Consider the following 20,688-nt stretch of genomic DNA (forward strand, 5'->3'; position numbering starts at 1 on the left):
TGACATCTAGTGGAACCCTAGTGTTCATTACAAGTCTATACACCATCTTTTTTTTCCGATCCGATTTCTTTGTAGGTAAACGCAATGTAGGCAAAGTGAAAAACGCGGAAATCATGCAAAAAGCACAGAAAATCGATTTTAAAAACATGGAAATCCACAGAAAATTCACATGCCTGCTCTTCTCTTATAGCTGGAAAAAGCTCTCCAAGCTATATGGAAGTCCACTGCTGAAACGATGAAAGCACCCCTTGATTCTGGAATAACATCTTGCTTGGATAGAAACAGTTATGAACTTCAGTTATTCAATTGTTCCAAAAGCTGCCATGGAAAAACCTCAGTTGTGATCAGAATTTCCAGGACAGACATTATTTTGTAATCTAGGACACCAAAATGGCAGCATTACTAGTACAAAGAACACTGGGAGGGTAGAACCAGATGTAAATGTTTATTGATGTTCGCTTCCATCTGAAAGACTAAACAGCCATATGTGCTGAAGAGTTTCCCCAACTGAAACATCAACTTTTTTTCACAGGTGCTGCCTGGTCGTTGAATGTTTCCAGCATTTTGTTTTTATACCAACATCCTCAAACATGGAGGGCTATACATGCATGAGGTTAAAAAAAATATAGGAAAAGAGCCGAGCGCTTGCGCGAGGCATACAGCGGGGGTCAAAAAATAGGAAAATTTACACACAGAATTACCAGTTTCAAGCCTCTTTTAGTTAATTTCAAAGTAAAAACTGACATTACAAAATAATGTGAATATATCACTGTATACTAATAACATTTTGAATTCGCACATTAATTGATAATCAGCCCCAAAAGGGGGTAATTGGCTTTTCTGCTCTGTTTTATATTTTAATCTTGTCTTAATTAATTTAGTTATATAATCTTGCATTCAAATTTAATATTTACTCATTACAGTTCCACCACTGATTTTTTGGAACACTTGGTTCCAGAGCTTTGCTGGTTTATCCAGCCGGCCAAGGAAGTCGGCTCTGGGGATAGATGTGCTGGCTCCAGCTGGGCTGGGGTTCCAAATTCAACCCACCGATCGGCCGTGGAAGTTCCGATGAGGTCGAGATTGGCTTCCTTGCCCAGCCTAGGTGCCACATTTTCGGGGAGACTTCAAGGGTGTGGGGGATTTCTCACGGAACCTCTAGTGACCTCTAGTGGAACCCTAGTGGCAAGCGGCACGGTGGCGCAGTGATAGAGTCGCTGCCTTACAGCGAATGCAGTGTCGAACCTCAAGCGGCACAGCAGTAGAGTTGTTACCTTACAGCGAATGCAGCGCCGGAGACTCAGGTTCGATCCTGACTACGGGCGCCATCTGTACGGAGTTTGTAAGTTCTCCCCGTGACCTGCGTGGGTTTTCTCCGAGATCTTCGGTTTCCTCCCACACTCCAAAGACGTACAGGTATGTAGGTTAATTGACTGGGTAAATGTAAAGATTGTCCCTAGTGTGTGTAGGATAGTGTTAATGTGCGGGGATTGCTGGGCGGCGCGGACTCGGTGGGCCGAAGGGCCTGTTTCTGCGCTGTATCTCTAAATCTAAATCTAAAATTTAGTGTTCATTACAAGTCTATACATGGTTTTTCTCTTTTCTTTTCGAGCCGATTTCTCCGTTGGTAAATGTGATTTTGGTAAAGTGAAAAATGCGGAAATCATGCAAAAAGCACGGAAATTAGATTTTTTTAAATGCAGAAATCCGCGGAAAATTCACATGCCTGGTTATATGAAAGTAGCATGAAGTTAGATACATTAAAATGAAGCAGATTCTCGGTTATCTGGGCAAGCAAAAAGTAACTTTTGGCTTACACACCAGTGTGGACAAAATGGGTGTCACGTCTACTCCATGGCATATATCACACAACATCGTAGAAACCCAACACACAATAGGGACGTACATCTCCAGAAAAGCTTAGATAAAGAAATGCCACTATGCCATACCTTTTATCATGCAATACTATTGCCATTCTTCAAAATAGCACAGTAGATGAAAATTCCGTTGGGTCGCTTCTTGATCAAACCCCAAAGCCACAGTGATAAAGCATGTTATTAAAAAAAGTGATGATACTATAGGTTAAAACCAACTATGATCAACTATACTGAGGAATGTTGACAAGAAAACGGCACTGCAAAAGAAAATATGTGTAAATCTCCCTTAGCTCTTTCTTAGTCGAGTAAAGGTTTTACATGCGTTGGGGTGAAGTTTCGTAGATGCTAGCTGTTAGCCATGCATAAGAACCACACCCAAACAACTATTTTCTATATTTGTATTCTTAAAGAAATAAATGCCAGTTGACTACATGATATCAGGGCAAATAACAGATCACATATCCTCTTGCTACAAAGTCGAGGTTGTGAGGAGGTTTAATGGATAACCATAAGCTCAGATATATGTAGCAATGCAGCCCTATTGGTGTGATGCAGAAGCTTACTTGGGGATTTGCTCCCAGTGAATAGCCTACGATCTCTTTTGAGCCTTTACCATATAGGAAGCACAATTCTTGGGAGGATACATCACTGCTGTATATACAGATTAAATGCAAAAATAAGGATCGCTAGGAATCCCCTGCAGTTCAATATAAACAGCTGAACAAAATCTCTAGACAGAATGTCACTTTTTTTAAAAACAAATAATGATAATTAATTTTAGCATAAAATATTGTAGGTCGAAAGATAAATAAGTATATATTTATGTTCTATTCCCATACTCCCACAACAACTCCCCTCTTTAATTTAACTGCAGGGGCAGTGAAAAAGCACGACTGATTTCTGGTGCATCAGGGTCACGAGCGATAAACACAGCCAAGACAGTATAATTGGAAACAAATTAATTACAAAAATGCTATTATTAATCAAGCTGGATTCAATTTTGAAGAGATAGACTATTTGGATATTTCAAAGATAAATGGCTAAACAGGACAAGTCAAAGGGACAAATAGCCCTTTCCTCTTAGCATTACAAATATCAGTCACCCCATTTAGCTTTATTTTAAGATACAGAATAAATCTAAACAATGATCTAATATATATTATCCAGAAACTTTTCCCTAATGAAAATCATTTATCTGCTAAATTAAAATGAATGGCAAAATATTAACACAAAAATGCAGGCATACCAAACCCTAGGATGTTTAATTCCAGTGTCCTCCGTTCTACATCTTACATTACAGTCAGGACTGAGGTGGTAGCGTCTGGTACAGCACATCATGAATTCTAGAATTATATCGCAATTACATTAAAATAGCTGCTGCCCCCCAAAAAGATTGCACAATGGCCACGACTGTTAGAGTATTAGAACCTGCATTTTTGAACCTTCAGAAGACTGACTCCTCCACTGGAAAAACATTTCCCCTCCCAGCTGTTGTGGAGTCACTTCTCTTCCTTTGTCAGCTAAAGACCAAGGCTTCAATCTGGCCTACTGGCAACGCCTGAAAATGCACTTCTCCCTGGGTCCTAGTGCACTCTGTGTTTGTGAAAGCTCGCTCTCCCCTATGATACTCGTAATACAATTACCTGCAGTACACAAGCATCCAAAAAGATCGAAGACCATGTCCAATTTACCGTTTTCTGCTCATAATTAAACAATTGCATGTTAAACATTTATTTTCTGTGGAAGTACTATGATTTTAAATTGAAATAAAAGCACTTTACCAGTGGTGACAACTACTGGTAGCTCCTCGGGTATTTTGGACTCTCTCTTTGGAGCTGATAGCTGTTCTTCTAGGTTTGTCAATTTTTCTTTTTCCTTCAATAACGTTCCAGGCTTCAAGTCATTGATATCCAAAGCCAGATTTTTACACAAGACTTCGATCTCAAACTTTAGGTTTAACTAGAAAAAATAATTTTGGAAAAGACAAGACAATTAAATATACCTCCCAGACTAATGTTATGGCAAGAGCAACTACACATAAATTTATCAACCCAGTGCACATCAAGTTACTGTGGCTCTTGATCCAAAATTCTTGAAACACTAACAGAATTAGTTTTGATAAATGAAGATGCATTTATAGATCCCATTAAGCCTGAAAAAGTGCAGAGAAGATTTGAGGATGTTGCCAGTGTACGAAGGCCTGAGCTAAAGGGAGAGGTTTGGCAGGTTAGTACTTGGAGCTCAGGAGTGATCTTACAGAGGTGTATAAAGCCATGAGGGGGAACAGACAAGGTGAATACAGTCTTTTTCTTCCAAGAACTAGAGGGCATTGGTTTAAGGTGAGAGGAGAAAGATTTATTAGGAATCTGAATGGTAACTTTTTGCACAGAGGGTGGTGGTTACACAGAACAAGTCGCCAGAGGACATAGTTGAGGGAGTTATAACAACAACATTTAAAAGACATTTGGACAGGTACACGGATAGGAAACGTTTTAAGGGAAAAGTAGAATAGCTTAGATGGTGCATCTTGGTCGGCAGGAACAAGTTGGGCTGAAAGGCCCATTTCTGTGCTGTATGATTATGACACATTTGCTACAGCAGCAGTATAGCTTATTCTCCTACCTTATGAAATAAAATCTCAGAGGGAAGTATATTTATATACATGCCTAATACATAAAGGCTTCTGAACATCTATAGCAACAGACATTAAAGTATTGAAATACTTTAGAAAACAAAAATGTTTTCATTCGAAAAAATCATTATCATACCTTCGATTTGTACCAACATCTGCAGTTATTTTCTTATATTATCATAATCAAAATCATTAGATATGGGTGAGGTGCCAGAAGACTGAAGGATGGCTAATGTTGTGCCTTTATTTATGAAGGGCGACAATGAAAAGCATGGGAACCATAGCTATAACATGGCATGGGAACCATAAGTCTAACATCGGTGGTAGGCAAGTTACTGGAGAGTATTTGGATTTGAGTATTTGGAATCTATATGGATTTCAGCATGGCATCTGATCAGGTTCCACCTGGTAGGCTGCTCTGGAAGGTTAGATTGCATGGGATCCAGGGAGAGTTGGCTGACTGGATAGAAAATTAGCTTAATGGAGGGTGATAGTGGAAGATCTTTTTCGGAGTGGAGGCCTGTGACCAGTGATGTGCCCCCAGGATCGGTGTTGGGTCCATCGCTGTTTGTGGTTTATATCAATGATTTGGATGAGAATGTACATGGAATCATTAGTAAGTATGCAAATGACACTAAATGACAGGTGGGCAAGTGGGCTGAGGAATGGTTAATGGAATTTAATGCAGTCGTGCGAGGTGTTGCATTTTGGGAAGTCGAACCAGGGCAGGACCATCACAGTGAATGGTAGGGCTCTGGGGAGCATTGCAGAGCAGAGGAATCCAGGAATGCAGGTATATAGTTCCCTGAAAGTGGCGTCACAGGTAGATAGGGTGGTCAAGGTGGGTTTTGACACATTGGCCGTCATCAGTCAGGATATTGAGTATAGAAGTTGGAATGTAATGTTACAGTTATACAAGACATTGGCGAGGCCACATTTAGAGCATTGTGTTCAGATTTAGTCACCCTGCTATAGGAAGGATGTTGTTAAGCTGGAAAGAGTGCGGAGAAGATATAAAAGGATGTTACGAGGACTTGACGGCCTGAGCTATAGGCAGATGAGGGGGATAGAGTAGATGTACAGAGTCTTTTATCCAGCATGGGGAAATCAAGAACCAGAGGATATAGGTTTAATGTGAGAGGGGAAAGATTTAATAGGAACCTGAGGGGCAACATTTGAATGAATGAATATGTTTATTGGCCAAGATAAACCCACACCAAAGATGGTGGGTGTATGGAATGAGCTGACAAAGGAGATAGTTGAAGCAGGTACTTTGACCACATTTCAAAGACATTTGAACAGGTACGTGGAAAGGAAAGGTTTAGAGGGATATGGGCCAAACACAGGCAGGGTTGTCTAGTGCAGATGGGGCATCTTAGTCAGCATGGGCAAGTTGGGCTGAAGGGCTTGTTTCCATGCCGTATGACGCTATGTATAGATTGCCCATCATTTGAGAAAAAAATGGTTCAAAGGCATCAGAACTTTAAACTTCATCAGTCTCAAGAAGGGTCTCGACCTGAAACATTACCCATTCCCTCTCTCCTAGATGCTGCCTGACCTGCTGAGTTACTCCAGCATTTTGTGATACCTGCGATTTGTACCAGCATCTGCAGTTATTCTCCTACAGAACTTCAAATAATGTCTACCTAAAATGTATTTTATTGGATACTAATTGCTACCAGATATAGATTGGGTTATTTCATTTCAGCAGGAGCACTACAACTACTTTCAAATTGTTGGGATAATGCTCTTTAGTCTAGTTCTGGGTCAAGAGTGACGCAAGTGACCAGATATTAGTAAAGGCTTTTAAAAACTCAGACTTTTGTTCCACCAGGGTATCTAATTAGCTGCTTCAGCAGAGGACAATTTCAGCAAACAAAGGCAGAATGTGCTGGTGTCAACTGATCACCTCAATCCTGGCCCAAGGACAGAAGAGAAAAGCAACCAACTTGCAAACATTTTACATAAATGCAGTGCTACATACTCTCAGGAGATACTTCGTGCAGGCTTCCATGTCCAAATAGTATAATATAGCCCGTTTACTATTGGAAATAGCACATGTTCAAACTCAGCCCTCCGTGCTACAGTAGTCATGACCTCATTTCAACTGCATCTCAGTTCTTTAAATTGAGGAAACAGTTGAGACTTGTTGCAGCAAATTGTCTGACTCACAAAGTGCAGTAATTCCTAGCTGAGTTTAGTCAGAATACAAAATGAAAGAGACTGACAGGGCCATTTAAACTCCAAGGTAAATTATCACTTAATCAAGAAACTAGTTTAGTTTAGTTTAGTTTAGTTCTTGATTAAAATATAATTTGCAGGGTTTAATTCTTGGTAGGTTTGCACATTTAGAGTAATTCCCTGAAAAATGATGAAAAGTTGGAGGCTTTGGCAAGAAATATGCATTAAAAGGTTAATTTCTTGTCTAAAGCACAAAATACTACATTAAGAATTTAATTTCAGTTATTTTAACATCTATGCTTATAACATTTAAAAGTACAGGTATTATAGTCATCCGATATTGTTCGCCATCAAGTCAAGAGATGGAGAGCATAGTTGAAGGGGTTAGGGGAAAGATTTAACAGAAACCTGAAAAGTTTTTTTTTCCCCCACAAGGTAGTGCATATATAGAACAAGCAGTCAGAGGAGAATGTGCACGAACATTTAAACACCAAACCTTTCCTATCATGCACCTGTACAATTGGAGATATGGGCCAGATACAGGCAAATGGGACTAGCTCTGAGAGCTAACTTGGTTGGCATGGATGATTTGGGCTGACGGCTGTACAACTCTCTATTTATCCTCTGGTTCTTTGACAAAGCTCTCCCAGTAAAATTTTTTTTTTACCTCAGTGCTACAGGTCGAGCGTCATTAACAGCCTCGGGGATCATGAATTGTACATTCAAAATCTCTTGATAGCGATTCTACATGGTTAGAGCACAACCTCAACCATGTTTCATTTACTGTAGAAATCATGTACTTTCTTGCAGCAAAGAAAATTCCCCTATTTTCAGTATATACATAATTCAATTCCGTGGGTCACATGTTGAGCCCACAACCTATCCTTTCAAATGAGGCACTCAACTATTTCTGCAAAGAAAATCCTCTCAGTTATATCTCTATTTACTGACCACCTTTGGAGTGAAATAAGTTTCTCCCAAAATATTCCAGAAGAATGGAGACCACCAAAATTAACTTGATAATTATAGCTGCCTTTGCAGTACATTCAAAATTCAGAGCACAGCAGAGTAAATTCTCATTTAGTCTGGTCTCGACATTCTAACTTTTTCCCCCGACAATGTAACTAAATTGTCAATAAATTATAACCCCTTAATTTGTTTTCCTAACGTTTTAGAAAATGGAAATTCATACAGCAGTATGGTAGTGCGTTTGCAGATTTCTGAAATGGTGTTGTAGCAGCCAAATAAAATTTTACAGAACCTCCAAACATAAATCAAAAAACAGGTACCTCAGTTAAATGAAACAGGATCTCCGAATGATAGAAGTACATAGATTTAAATTCTCACTCAAGTCAAAATCTTTATTTTGAAAAAGGCATAGCTTTTCACTATATATGCACCACATATCCAAGATGTTGTTCAGGCAGTATCCAAACCAGTGCATTGTTTCCGATGAATAACAAAAATCCTTTTATACCTCATGGCACTGAAAAAGTTTACGTTTTATAGATACATAGATACAATTTCTAATTTGAAGCAGCGTAGTGCATGGTTGGAAAACACTACAAAGCACTGCAACACCGATAACTTTTTGTATTCTACCCCGCCTTAGTACCGCACCTTGCATGCACGGCTGATATGAAAGAGTCCAAGCTTTTTATCTTCATGGATTTTTCCCGATGTCATTACCCAAACCTAACATGAGGCTTGTAAAATATGATTTAGTCACAATTGTTATGAATTTAGGACAATAGATTTTTATACAATAGCAGCAAAATTTAGTGAGCAATATGAAAGTTCTAATATATTACATTTTAACAAAATAACAGCTCACAAAATTTTTGAGCGAACATGTGGAAGGAGGAAATGGAACATGGCATGTTTGGATTTTAAAATCATATCTTCACAAGACCACTTTCTGCTTACTTCTCCCCACTCCACTTCCCCCAAAGGTTTCTACAAGAAATTTAGTCTGTTCACTTTTGAAATTACCCCAAAGACAGCAAAATATTTTTGTTCTTCTATTTATACGTTCAGTAAAATGCCATGTCAAACCAGGGCAGAGTATACAGTTGGGCCTTGGGGGGTGTTGTAGAGAAGAGGGTTCTAGGGGTACCTAGAAGTGGTATGGCAGGTCAATTGGGTGGTGAAGGTTTTTGGTATGCAGGCCTTCATCAGTCAGGTAATTAAGTATAGATGTTAGGACATTGTACAAGATGCTGTGAAGGCAATCGTGTGCAGGTTTGATCACCCTGATCTCAAGATCCCTTCAAGCTGGAAATAGTGCAGAGACGATTTACGAGGATGCTGCCAGAACTCAAATCCCTAAGCTAGTGGGAGAAGTTGGGTAGGGGGCAGAGGGGTGATCTTATAGAATAAGATACAATAGAATGATACAATTATGAGGAAACTAGGGTGAATGTAGTTTTCTTTCCAGGGTAGGGAAATCAAGAACTAACTATAAGGTAAAGGTTTAAAATGTTTATACGGTTTTAAATGAGGGGGAATGATTTAGCAGGAGCCTGAAGGGAAATCTTTTCAGAGAGTGTTGCATATATTCAACAAGATGCCAGAGAAAGTAGTTGAGGCAGTTACAATAACAACTTTTAAAATACATTTTGACACATACATGGACATGAAAGATTTAGAAAGATAAGGGCCAAACGTGGGCAAATGGGACTAACTTAAATGGGGCATTTTGGTTGCCATGGATAAGTTAGGCAGAATGTTTCAATGACTCTATATTCGAGAGGGCGTGCTCTATAATATTTAGCTCTTTGAATGAATGAATGAATAAGTTTATTGGCCAAGTATGTGCATATAGAAAGAATGTGCCTTGGTACACCGCTCACAAATGGCAACACAAATATACAGTTAACAATTAAGAATAAAGCATAACCACATCAGAACAATAAGGATACAATTATGAGGAAAATAGGGTGAATGTAGTTTTCTTTCCAGGGTAGGGAAATCAAGAACTAATTATAAGGTAAAGGTTCAAAATGAGGGGGAATGATTTAGTAGGAGCCTGATGGGAAATCTTTCAACAATGGAGCAAGTTTATGTAAATTGCATTCTGCATCAGATCCTGTGCAATTGCTGGTGATGATAATTTCCAAAGCATTGAGAACAAATATAAAGATCTACCTTCAAATCATGCTCTTGATGTAGCTCAGCCAATACATTCATGATACCCATTGTCCAAGGATTTGGAGGCCTAAAAACCTGTAAAACAACAAAACTAATGAGACCAAATAGTGACATCTTAAAAAAGAAAATCTAAGAACATTTCTTGAATTCCTCCCCTCCACCCAACATTGAACTCTCTTTCACACAATTTTCTAGCCATTACTACATTCGGCATACTACAGCATTCCTACAACTGTTGAAAGATTTTCAATTCCTGTATATTTAGGAAATAATAACTTCCATTTAGATAAAATTGGGTCGCTTGGCTATCTTGCTCAGCAAACAATATATCATGAGGTTTCAGAAGAGTTAAATACAATAGACTGCTGCAAGTGTTTTCTGTGGAAGTCACTGATGTGATTTAACACACCTGTCAAACACACAAATACAGCAATACCAATACATCTAAACAATTAAAACCAAAAGTAAAACAGTACTGAGGTTTATCCGTAACATTGTAGCAAATTAATTATGCATCCTTAAATGTCATCCTTAAAATTAAGGCTTGCCAAACAATGGTGTTGACAAAGTGTTCAGACCTTAAATTCCTTTTAATAACACTCATGTGATACAATACGGGAAACTTTAATGTGTTTAAGGAACAATATAACTACTGTGTTACTCTATAATTCCTAGGAAGGTGTAAACAATTGGGCTAGGGTTTAAAAAATTTTTTTTAATGCTCTTATCCCAAAGGGTCCAAAGTAGAAGAAATCAATCAGTAAAATTTAAGCCTCAGATGCAACTTCTAAAAATAACTCTATATTGCTCCTCACCTATAGCTAAAGCCACTCACCATAAAAGGTAAGGATTCACAGCTTTTAAAATGTTACAGACTAAAGAAATCCTGAAAGATAAAGCTGCTATTTATGTTCAAATACAGGTACTACACAGCTGAATTGTATTGTTGTTTTAAGCAGTCAGGAATACTGGAGTCTTATCATCATTTCAATTATTGGCACTTCATATATTGAATAGTTATTGGGCACAAGCAGCATGTCATGAAAATTTGGTCCTACTATTAATAAAATGCATCCAAACCTGCAACTCTTTCCTGCTCAATCTCCCAATTCCCTTAATCCCCAAATTCTTACAGATGGCCTTGAATAAATTCAACTACAGGCCTTTGTAGTAGAGAATTCCAAAGATCAACAACTGTGTAAATATTTTTTTTACCTCAACCACTTACCCTGCAACAATGCAGCCTATACAGCTTCGCCAACTGGAAGAAAAAGCCTCCCACCAACTCTTCAAACAATTATTTGAAATCATCACCCCAAAGTTTTGAGCCCTCCGCCTCAGGATTTAGATTCTCTCTCTCAGACCTTCATAAATTTCTATTAGGTTTCTTCTTCATCTCTTGTGTGATATAAAATAATCCCAATTCCAGTCTTCCTTTGTTGCTACAATTTTCCAATTCTGGCAATATCTTTAAATCTCTTTTGCACACTCACCAGTGCAATTATATCATTTTTTGCTAACTGGAGATCTGAATTGTACCCAGTGTTCAAGATGATTGTTTTATCTGGAGTGTTGGAGGCCAAGGTGATAAAACGATATAGAATTATGAGATGCATAAATGGTTCAGACGGTCGGAACCCTTTTCCCCAGTGTGGAAATGCCAAATATAAGAGGACATTCAGAGGGTGAAAGTTTAAAGGAGAGATGCAGGACAGGTTCTCTTGTGTTATAGGTGCCTGGAACGTGCTGCCAAGGGTGGTTGTTGAAACAGATAAATGTTTAAGAGGTTTTTAGGCACATGAATATGCAGGAATGGAACGATATGGATCACATGCAGGCACATGAGGTCTTTGGAAACCCATTAGTAACAGCCTTCCAGTCACAAAAGCATCTATCATTACTTTTTGTTTCCTGCCTCTGAGACAACTTTCAATCCAATTTGCCACTCTCATGAAGCTTTATTCTTTTTACCAGGCTACCATTTGGAATCATACCCAAATCCAGGGTGATAACAAGTGCAATGTTCTCAATTAATCTTATTGTTCGCTCCTCAAAAAATTTGATCCAGTCTTCCTTTCATAAATCCATACGTCCCTAATGAGGGTGCGCCTTCCTTAATAAAAGGTTACTGACCATTAACATTAATTCCAATAATTTGTCCATCACCAAGCATAAACTGGTCTGTATTCACTTGGTTGATTCCTTCCTTCCTTCTTAAAATAACAGCAGCTCGCTGACTTCACTCCTGAAGCCAAAGAGGATCGGAAAACAAAGAGTCAAAATTTCCTCTCTGGCTCTTAACAGCTTGGTGCATATTTTTTCTGTGCAGGCAATTTATCCTATTTAGGAAGATGCTAAACCACTTAAGATTGCCTTTTTACTATGTTTAACCCACCAAATATTTCACTCATTCTCCTCAACTGCAATAAAGCCTCCAAATATTAATCCACAACTATACCCATATCATCTGCCTTCATGCATCGGTTGCATTTTGGTTGCCTAATAGTCCAGGTTCCTTAGATATCTGCTTGCTTTGCAAGTATTTATTAAACAGAACTAATATTTTATTTGTTAATATTTTGTGATATCTTCTTTGCTTTTCTGATATTCCTCAATTTCTTTCTATATGTTAGTTAGGCTTTTGCCTGTGTTAAACTTTAGGTGTATCATATGACATAACTTTTTTATCATCTCTTACCTTTCCTGCAATTCGCTCTCGATAAGGTGATAACTTTCGCCATCAAACCAGAACCCTTTGAAAATTCACATTGCTCCAAGACCAATTTACCATCAAGTAGCCATTTCCAGTCCAATTTTGCTAAATCAACTGAACCATCCTATCAAAAACTGGAGAGCAGTTCTGAGCTACTATGTACCTCATTGGAGACCCTCAAACTATCTTAATCGGACTTTACTGGACCATATCTTGCACATCTGTACACTGTAGATGGCTCAATTGTAATTATGTATAGTCTTTCCGCTGACTGGTTAGCATGCAACAAAAGCTTTTAATTGTACATGTGACAACAAACTAAACTAATCTAAACATTAAAATTATGAATAGTTCTACAGCTGTCAGTGGATCTTTAGGATTCTCAAGTTAGTCATTTGCATCCTTTTGGGATTAGCAATTTTTATATATTTTGGGGATTGGAGGGTGCAAGACCAAACAAAGCTCTTTAGATTCATTTGCTGGATTTTGCAATTCTCTCACATTAGATGGGATTCGTTCTTCAATCCAAATGCATCACAACAGCAGAAAGAGAGACTTGGTCTCTGCACCATATACAGGAAACAACATAAAGAGGACATGCAGCTGCTGGTCAAATTTTGGATTCCCAATAATTTTGTTGCCAATGGATTTATCTGCTGCTACGATTGATATTCTTATTAGTTTAGTGTTTGAAAGAAGTGTCTGGTTCATCACAATTGAGACAGTGTGACCAAGTTCACAAGGGGCCACACAAACAAGTATTTAAGTCTTGTCATCTATTTTAAGTTCAATACAGCAAAATTGCATTAGAATTTTATTAGATCTTTCTCAAAATAGTTTCTTTCTTGGGATTGAGAAGTCACCTCCTAGATTATCCTATAATTATATTTATATTTTAGCTATAATAAAAACATCTTTACTTACCATACTCCTAACGCTGGACTCTAAAACTTTGGCAATAAAAGGGACAACGTAGAGCATCTCTTGCTGACCTTTCATGTAAGCTTCCAGCAGCAATGATTTCACATCCAAATCCTATGCAAGACATTTTCAATAAAAGAGTTTGTAAAAATAAAACATTAATGTATTCAGTTTAAGCAACAAATCAGTTACAATGAAAAGCTGTTCATCACCAAAAAAAGACTCAACCAAACTGAAGAGACAACAATTTGGAGGCACTTACAATGTGCAAGATAGGTTTGTTTTTGGCCAAGGTGATCATACCCAACCAGTGTCCCAGGTTCTTCAACAATGATCGGTCTGAAAAGTTCGCCGCAGCCTTGTCCGATGTTAGCAGTACCTGAAAGGGGCAAGAGAAAATGCTGAAGCAATGCTGCAACTGGCCAATTGATATTTAACACCAAGTCAAAATTAATTTGTCACATTTTTAAAACTTATTTAGCACTTTTAAGTTATCAAACCGCTTCTGAAAATGCTTCAATTACATCAGCTGGAAATGCCACCAAAGAAATTGCTTAATGAGGCATTAAGCCATCTATATACTAAACCTCTTGTTTGTTTCAGAACTACAGCCAAAACTGTACACAGTAGCGCGACAATTTTAGGCCCACCTTGCTCACTGTTGTCCCTTTGGTGCTAATGGAAGTTTCATTGAAATCGGTTATATTTTTAAAGTTATTCACATTTTTAAGTTTAAATCTATCTCCTAGGGAGGGAGGCGGGGGGGGGGGAGGGAGGAGGGAGGGGACGTAGGGGGAGGGGAGGAGAGAGGGGGAGGCGGGGGGGGGGGGTGGGGGGAGGGGGAGGGATGCACCAATGCAGGAGAGGTTGGGCCCAACGGGTCCACTTGGTCTAGTGTTATATTATAATGCTGAACCCCCCCCCCATCCCCAGTAGCCAATGTTGTTCCTTTGTTTAAGAAAGGAAGAGAGAATCCAGGATAGGTCAGTGGTGGGGAAACTATTGGAGAGGGTTCTTCAGGATAGTATGGGTTACTTGGGGACAGTCATGGCTTTGTATGTGGCAGGCTATGTCTTATTAACTTGAATTCAATTTTTCAGGAGGTAACCGATATAGAGGATGTTTAGTTTAGTTTAGAGATACAGCATTGAAACAGGCCCTTTGGCCAACCGGATCCACGTCGGGCATTGATCACTCGTTCACTCTAGTTATCCCACTATACACTAGGAATAATTTCCAGGGGCCAATTAACCTACAAAGCAGCGCGTCTTTGGGATATGTGAGGAAACCCATGTGGTCACATGGAGAACATGTAAACTCCACACAGACAGCACCAGAGGTCAGGGGCGAACCAGCTCTCTAGTGCTGTGCAGCAGCAAGTCTACCACTGTACCGCCCATGTTTTCTACATGGATTTTAGTAAGGCATTTGATAAAGCTCCCCACAATAGTGGCGATTAAGAGATTTTTAGATGGACGCATGGATATACTGGGAATGATGGGGTTTGGATCTTGTGTAGATGAGATTAGTTTAGCTTGGCATCATGTTTGGCACAGATATTGTGGGCTAATAGAACAGTACAGCATAGTAACAAACCTATGTTCTAGAACTGCCTGCCTTGAAATTGCAACAGGGCAAAATATGTTCCTTGAGGATCAGGCAAAGAAAACTAGAGGAATGTTAAAAGGGGAGCTTTCAAAGTTAACAGGCATAAATTAAAAATAAAACCCATCTCGTAATAGTGTCATCTGTTCATACCGCTCCAAATCTTACCTTGATGTTTCTGTATGTTTCGATGAGCACCATTTTGTTAAACTCAGGATTTTTTAATGTATCCATAAAGTTTGAGTAAAGACTGTGAAAGTTTGGTTCAATGCTAACCCGCTTCATAACCAAATATTGAGATACCCAGGGCATAAACTCATCCTTCACGGTCTCTTTTAGCTCTTCCACCTGTAACATCCAAGTAACAATATATTATTCATACATTTGTCATAAGGGTACAATCCAAAGTTTAGGATTAAATTTAAAAATGTGCTGAAATCAGTTAAACATATTGAAATTAGATAAATAATTCAAACTGATAAGTAATTCAATTCACTCAGCATTTGAAAGTTAATCTAAAGCAAGAAACACTACCATTTTTAGTAGCAAACTAAATTTGCCAGTTTTCCAAATATTATTATTACAAGCACAGAGTGTCAACTGAACAAGTAACCAAACAAGAAACGACTGTTAACTAGAAATATCTCATCTTAAGCAAAGGTTTCATTCATCCGCAATGAGAAATACAGAGTATCCTGTTCCTGAACCATCAGTTTGATGGAAAATTAATAGTTTGAGAGAATACCAGTCACCTATCTGGAGAAACTGCAGGTTCCTGGCTTAGTGATCAAAGACAGACATGGATCATAGATTATGTAGACAAGGAACTCAGAGTGAGGCCCAGCGCAAATTGGAGGAACAGCACCTCATATTTCGCTTGGGCAGTTTACACCCCAGCAGAATGAACTTAGACTTCTCTAACTTCAGGTAGTCCCTGCTTCCCCTCCCCCTTCCCAGTCTCCTACTAGTCTTCCTGTCTCCGACTACATCCTATCTTTGCCCCGCCCCCTCCCCTGAAATCAGTCTGAAGGGTCTCAACCGAAACGTCACCCATTCCTTCTCTCCTGAGATGCTGCCTGACCCGCTGAGTTACTCCAGCATTTTGTGTCTACCTTCAATTTTTTCTCCCACACTCCAAAATCGTACAAGTTTGTAGGCTAATTGGGTTGGTATAATTGTAAATTGTCCCTAGTGTGTGTAGAATAGCGTTAGTGTGTGGGGATCGTTGGTCTGCGTGGAGTCGATGGGCTGAAGGGCCAGTTTCCATGTTGCATCTCTAAACTAAACGTGGTTGGATAAAGGCCAGAGATGAGACAAAAGGGTTGAACAGTTGTGCATTGTGAAGCCAGAGGAAGGAATGTAGGAGTAGGGAGAGGGGAGAAATAGGTGAGAGCAGCTAAGGGACAGATGAGGTAGGGAAACAGGAGGCGGGGGTCTATATAGGTTGCTTAAAATTAAAGAATTCCAGGTTCATGCCGTTGAATTGGAAGGTCATAAGGAATAGGAGTAGAATTAGGCCATTTGGCCCATCAAGTCTACTCCGCCATTCAATCATGGCTGATCTATCTCTCCCTCCTAACCCCATTCTGCCTTCTCCCCATAACCTCTGACCCCTGTACTAATCAAGAATCTATCTATCTCTGCCTTAAAAGTATCCACTAACTTGGCCTCTACAGCCTTCTGTGGCAAAGAATTCCACAGATTCACCACCCTCTGATTAAAGATATTTATCCTCGTCTTCCTAAAAGAACGTCCTTTAATTCTGAGGCTATGGCTTCTAGTTCTAGACTCTCCCACTAATGGCAACATCCTCTCCACATCTACTCTATCCAAGCCTTTCACTATTCTGCAAGTTTCAATGAGGTCACACCTCATTCTTCTAAACTCCAGCGAGTACAGGCCCAGTGCCGACAAATGCTCATCATAGGTTAACCTACTCCTTCCTGGGATAATTCTTGAAAACCTCCTCTGGAGATCCACCGGATGGCGCCAGCAATGGCTGCCTCACCAACAGTCTGTCTGTCCTTTCTTTCTTGGTGTCTGTTTTGTATGTGTTAAATGTCTGTTTTTTAGTGTTCTTTAGCTTGTTTTATGTGAGGGGTGGGGAGGCGGGGGGAGTTGGGGGAAGCTTTCTCTAATCTCTTACCTCGACGGAGATGCGATTTTTCCATATCGTATCTCCATTCGCATTACGGCCTAACATCACGGAGTTGGCGGCCTTTGCTGAAGATCGACCAGGAGCTCCATCGCGGTAGCCTGCGGACTTACCATCACGGAGTTCACAATCCCTGTCGGGGGTCATCTTTGGGGCTCCAACTGTGGGAGCCTGCAGGACTTTAACATCACGGAGCCCGCGGTCTTCGATTAGAGACCGACATCGGGGACTACAAGCCACAGGAGCTTCAACCAACTCGACGCTGGTTTCGATCGCCCCGAGGCGGGGGCTTCGACCACCGGCTGCGGGAGTTTTGATCGCCCCGACTGCGGATGGTTCGACTGCCCCGCCCGCGGGAGAATAGAGGAAGGAGATGGACCTTATTGCCTTCCATCACAGTGAGGAACGTGGGGAATCTGCTATGGTGGATGTTTATGTTAGCTTTTATGTAGTTGTGTGTCTTGTTGCTTTTTTTTTACTAAGGCTGTATGGTAATTCGAATTTCACTGTACTGTAATTGGAACATGATAATAAACTGACCTTGAAACCTTGACCCTCTCCAGAGCCAGCACATCCTTCCTCAGATATGGTACCCAAAATTGCTCACAATATTCCAAATGCGGCGTTACCAGCGCCTTGTAGAGCCACAACATTACATCCATGTTTTTGTATACAGCCCTCTTGAAATAAATGCTAGCATTCAGTTTGCTTTCTTTACTACCAATTCGACTTGCAGATTTAACTTTTTGGGAATCCTGCACCAGCACTCCCAAGTCCCTTTGCACCTCCGATTTCTGCATTCTCACCCCATTTAGAAAATAGTCTACACCTTTATTCCTACCACCAAAATTTATGACTTCACACTTTGCTACACTATATTCCATCTGTCACTTCTCTGCCCACTCCCCCAAACTGTCCAAGTCCTTCTGCAGAGTCCCTGCCATCTATACACTACCTGCCCCGCCACCTTTTTTCGTATCATCCGCAAACTTTGCCACAAAGCCTTCAATCCCCTCATCAAAATCATTAATATACAACGTTAAGATTAGCAGCCCCAGCACCGATGTTTGCAGAACTCCACTTGTCTCTGGCAGCCAAACAGAAAAAGCCTCCTTTTTTCCACTCTTTCTGTCTTCTGCCATCCAGCCAACCTGTTATCCATGCTGGTATCTGCCCTTTGATACCGTGGGCTCTCATCTTCCTAAGCAGCCTAACATGTAGCACTTTATCGAAGGCTTTCTGAAAATCTAAGTAAACAACATCTAATGACTCTCCTTTGTCTGTCCTGCTATTTACTTCTTCAAAGAATTCCAGCAAATTTGTCAAGCAAGACCTCCCCTTCACAAAGCCATGCTGACTTTGGCCTATTTTATCGTGAACTTCTAAGTACTCCAAGTAACGCAAGTAAGTTACCCAACCGGAATATGGAGTGCTGTTCCTCAAGTTGGCATGTGGCTCACTCTGACAAAGGAGACGCCGAGGTCAGAAAGGTCAGTATGGGAATGGGAATTAAAATGGTTAGCAACCGGAAGAACCAGTAGGCCTTGGTGGTCCAAGTGCAAGCGTTCAGCGAAACAGCCGCCGAAGTACAGGAGGCCATTTCATAGATATTTGGCCAGCATTCAATTAAGGGTTTGCTGTGAGAAAGTAACTTCAGTGAAGTGAAATTTGATTCAAAGATATTAAAACCTGTATGCAATTCTGAGCCATCAACCAATGAGTTATTCTCCAAACCCAACAAAAATGCTTCCTTGCAGAACAGTCATTGAAACACAAAATTAATTGATTGTATGTGATGCACTGGAGGTAATATGATATAATTTTAGTTATATGGCAAGTACAAGTGAGACAAGACACTGCAGTTGCTGAGCTGCTAGAATCTTGAGAAGAAAAAAAACAAATAGCTGGAGGAACTCAGCAGGTCAGACACCAACAGTGGAGAAAATTGACAGTAAAGAGAGGTGGGGCTGAGGCAAAGCATGGCAAGTGATAGGTGGATATAGGTGAGGTAGGGAATGGTGATTAACACAAGGAAGGAGATAGTAACACGGGCCAAAAGGAGACAAAAATGTATCAGATAAGGAAAGAAGAGGGGTGAAATGAAAAGCTGGAGGGAGGGTTATGGGTGGAATAAAAGGGAAATGGGGGACTTATTCTAATGTAAATAGGGAACTAGAGCACCAGCTGGGTGACCTCAGGGTAATCTGGGAGAATGAGATATCCCCTAAGAAGAGTTATAGCAAGGTGGTCATTCCTAAAGTATAGCAAGAGATAGATGGGTGATCACGAGGAAAGGGTGTAGACAAAGTAGACACTTTAGATTTTTAGATTTAGAGATACAGCGCAGAAACAGGCCCTTCGGCCCACCGGGTCCACACCGCCCAGCGATCCCCGCACATCAACACTATCCTACACACAATAGGGACAATTTTAAAAAAAATTTTTTACATTTGCCCAGCCAATTAACCTACATACCTGTACGTCTTTGGAGTGTGGGAGGAAACCGAAGATCTCGGAGAAAACCCACGCAGGTCACGTGGAGAACGTACAAACTCCGTACAGACGGCGCCCAGTCAGGATCGAACCCGAGTCTCCGGCGCTGCATTCGCAGTAAGGCAGCAACTCTACCACTGCGCCGCTGCGCCGTTGTGGACACTTGTGGACATTCCCCTTCAAGATAGGTATACCCATTTGGATACTGTTGCAGGGGAGGGGGGGAGCGGGTGGCCCATCAGGGGTGAACAGCAGTAGCAGTCAGGGCTGTGGCACCAAACCTGGCTCTGGGGCACAATGGGGAAGGATAGTGTCAGAGCGAGCCATAGTAGCAGATTTGTTCGTCAGGGGGGCAGATAGGAGATTCTGTGGTAGCAATAGAGACTCCAGGATGGTGTTGCCTCCCTGGCGCCAGGGTCTAGGATGTCTTGGAGTGGCTGCATGGCATTCTCAAGGGATAGGGTGAGCAGCCAGAAGTCATTGTGTATGCAGGCAGAAATTACAAAGGTGGGAAATGGGATGAGGTCCTGCAAAATTATTATAGGAAGTTAGGTAAAAGGTTAAAAAGCAGGATCTCTAAGGTAGTGATCTCTGGATCACTCCCACTGCCATGTGCTAGTAAGGGTAGGTTCAGGAAGATAGGGCCAAAAATGTGTGGCTGAGATGTTGGTGGAGGGGATAGGGATTCAGATGTTTGGACCATTGGGATCACTTCTGGGATTGAGGAGACCTGTACAAGAGGGATGGGTTACTGGAGAGAAACCAATATCCTGGCACACAGGTTGCCTAGTGCTACACTGGTGGGTTTAAATTGGATTGGCAGGAGGGAATTCTCAATTCAACGCAGGACTGAGACAGGCAAGAGCCTGGAAGTCGGTATAGGTGGTGATGAAAAGAATATACAGGAGTATGACAGGGAACAGGTAAAGTTGGATTGTTTTAAGGCGAGAGGCCTGACGGG

At 40.6% G+C, this 20,688-nt stretch overlaps 1 protein-coding gene and 1 non-coding gene across 11 annotated transcripts in view; both read right to left on the reverse strand.

Annotated features, from left to right (window-relative positions):
• cnot1 (CCR4-NOT transcription complex, subunit 1) overlaps positions 1–20,688 on the reverse strand; it is a 165,000-nt gene that overhangs the window by 42,583 nt on the left and 101,729 nt on the right. For all 10 annotated transcript variants that reach the window (XM_078400631.1, XM_078400630.1, XM_078400629.1 and 7 more), the window contains 5 exons: positions 15,248–15,427; positions 13,737–13,853; positions 13,478–13,588; positions 9,838–9,915; positions 3,659–3,836 (listed from right to left, as the gene is read on the reverse strand). In XM_078400631.1, coding sequence (XP_078256757.1) covers positions 3,659–3,836; positions 9,838–9,915; positions 13,478–13,588; positions 13,737–13,853; positions 15,248–15,427 — 664 coding nt within the window. The remainder of the gene's footprint in view (positions 1–3,658; positions 3,837–9,837; positions 9,916–13,477; positions 13,589–13,736; positions 13,854–15,247; positions 15,428–20,688) is intronic.
• LOC144594991 (U11 spliceosomal RNA) lies at positions 7,372–7,495 on the reverse strand. The gene has a single exon (XR_013547446.1). It is a non-coding gene; the product is annotated as a U11 spliceosomal RNA (small nuclear RNA).

Source organism: Rhinoraja longicauda, chromosome 6 (genome assembly GCF_053455715.1).
Source record: "Rhinoraja longicauda isolate Sanriku21f chromosome 6, sRhiLon1.1, whole genome shotgun sequence".
In the NCBI taxonomy this organism is placed as follows: Eukaryota; Metazoa; Chordata; class Chondrichthyes; order Rajiformes; family Arhynchobatidae; genus Rhinoraja; species Rhinoraja longicauda.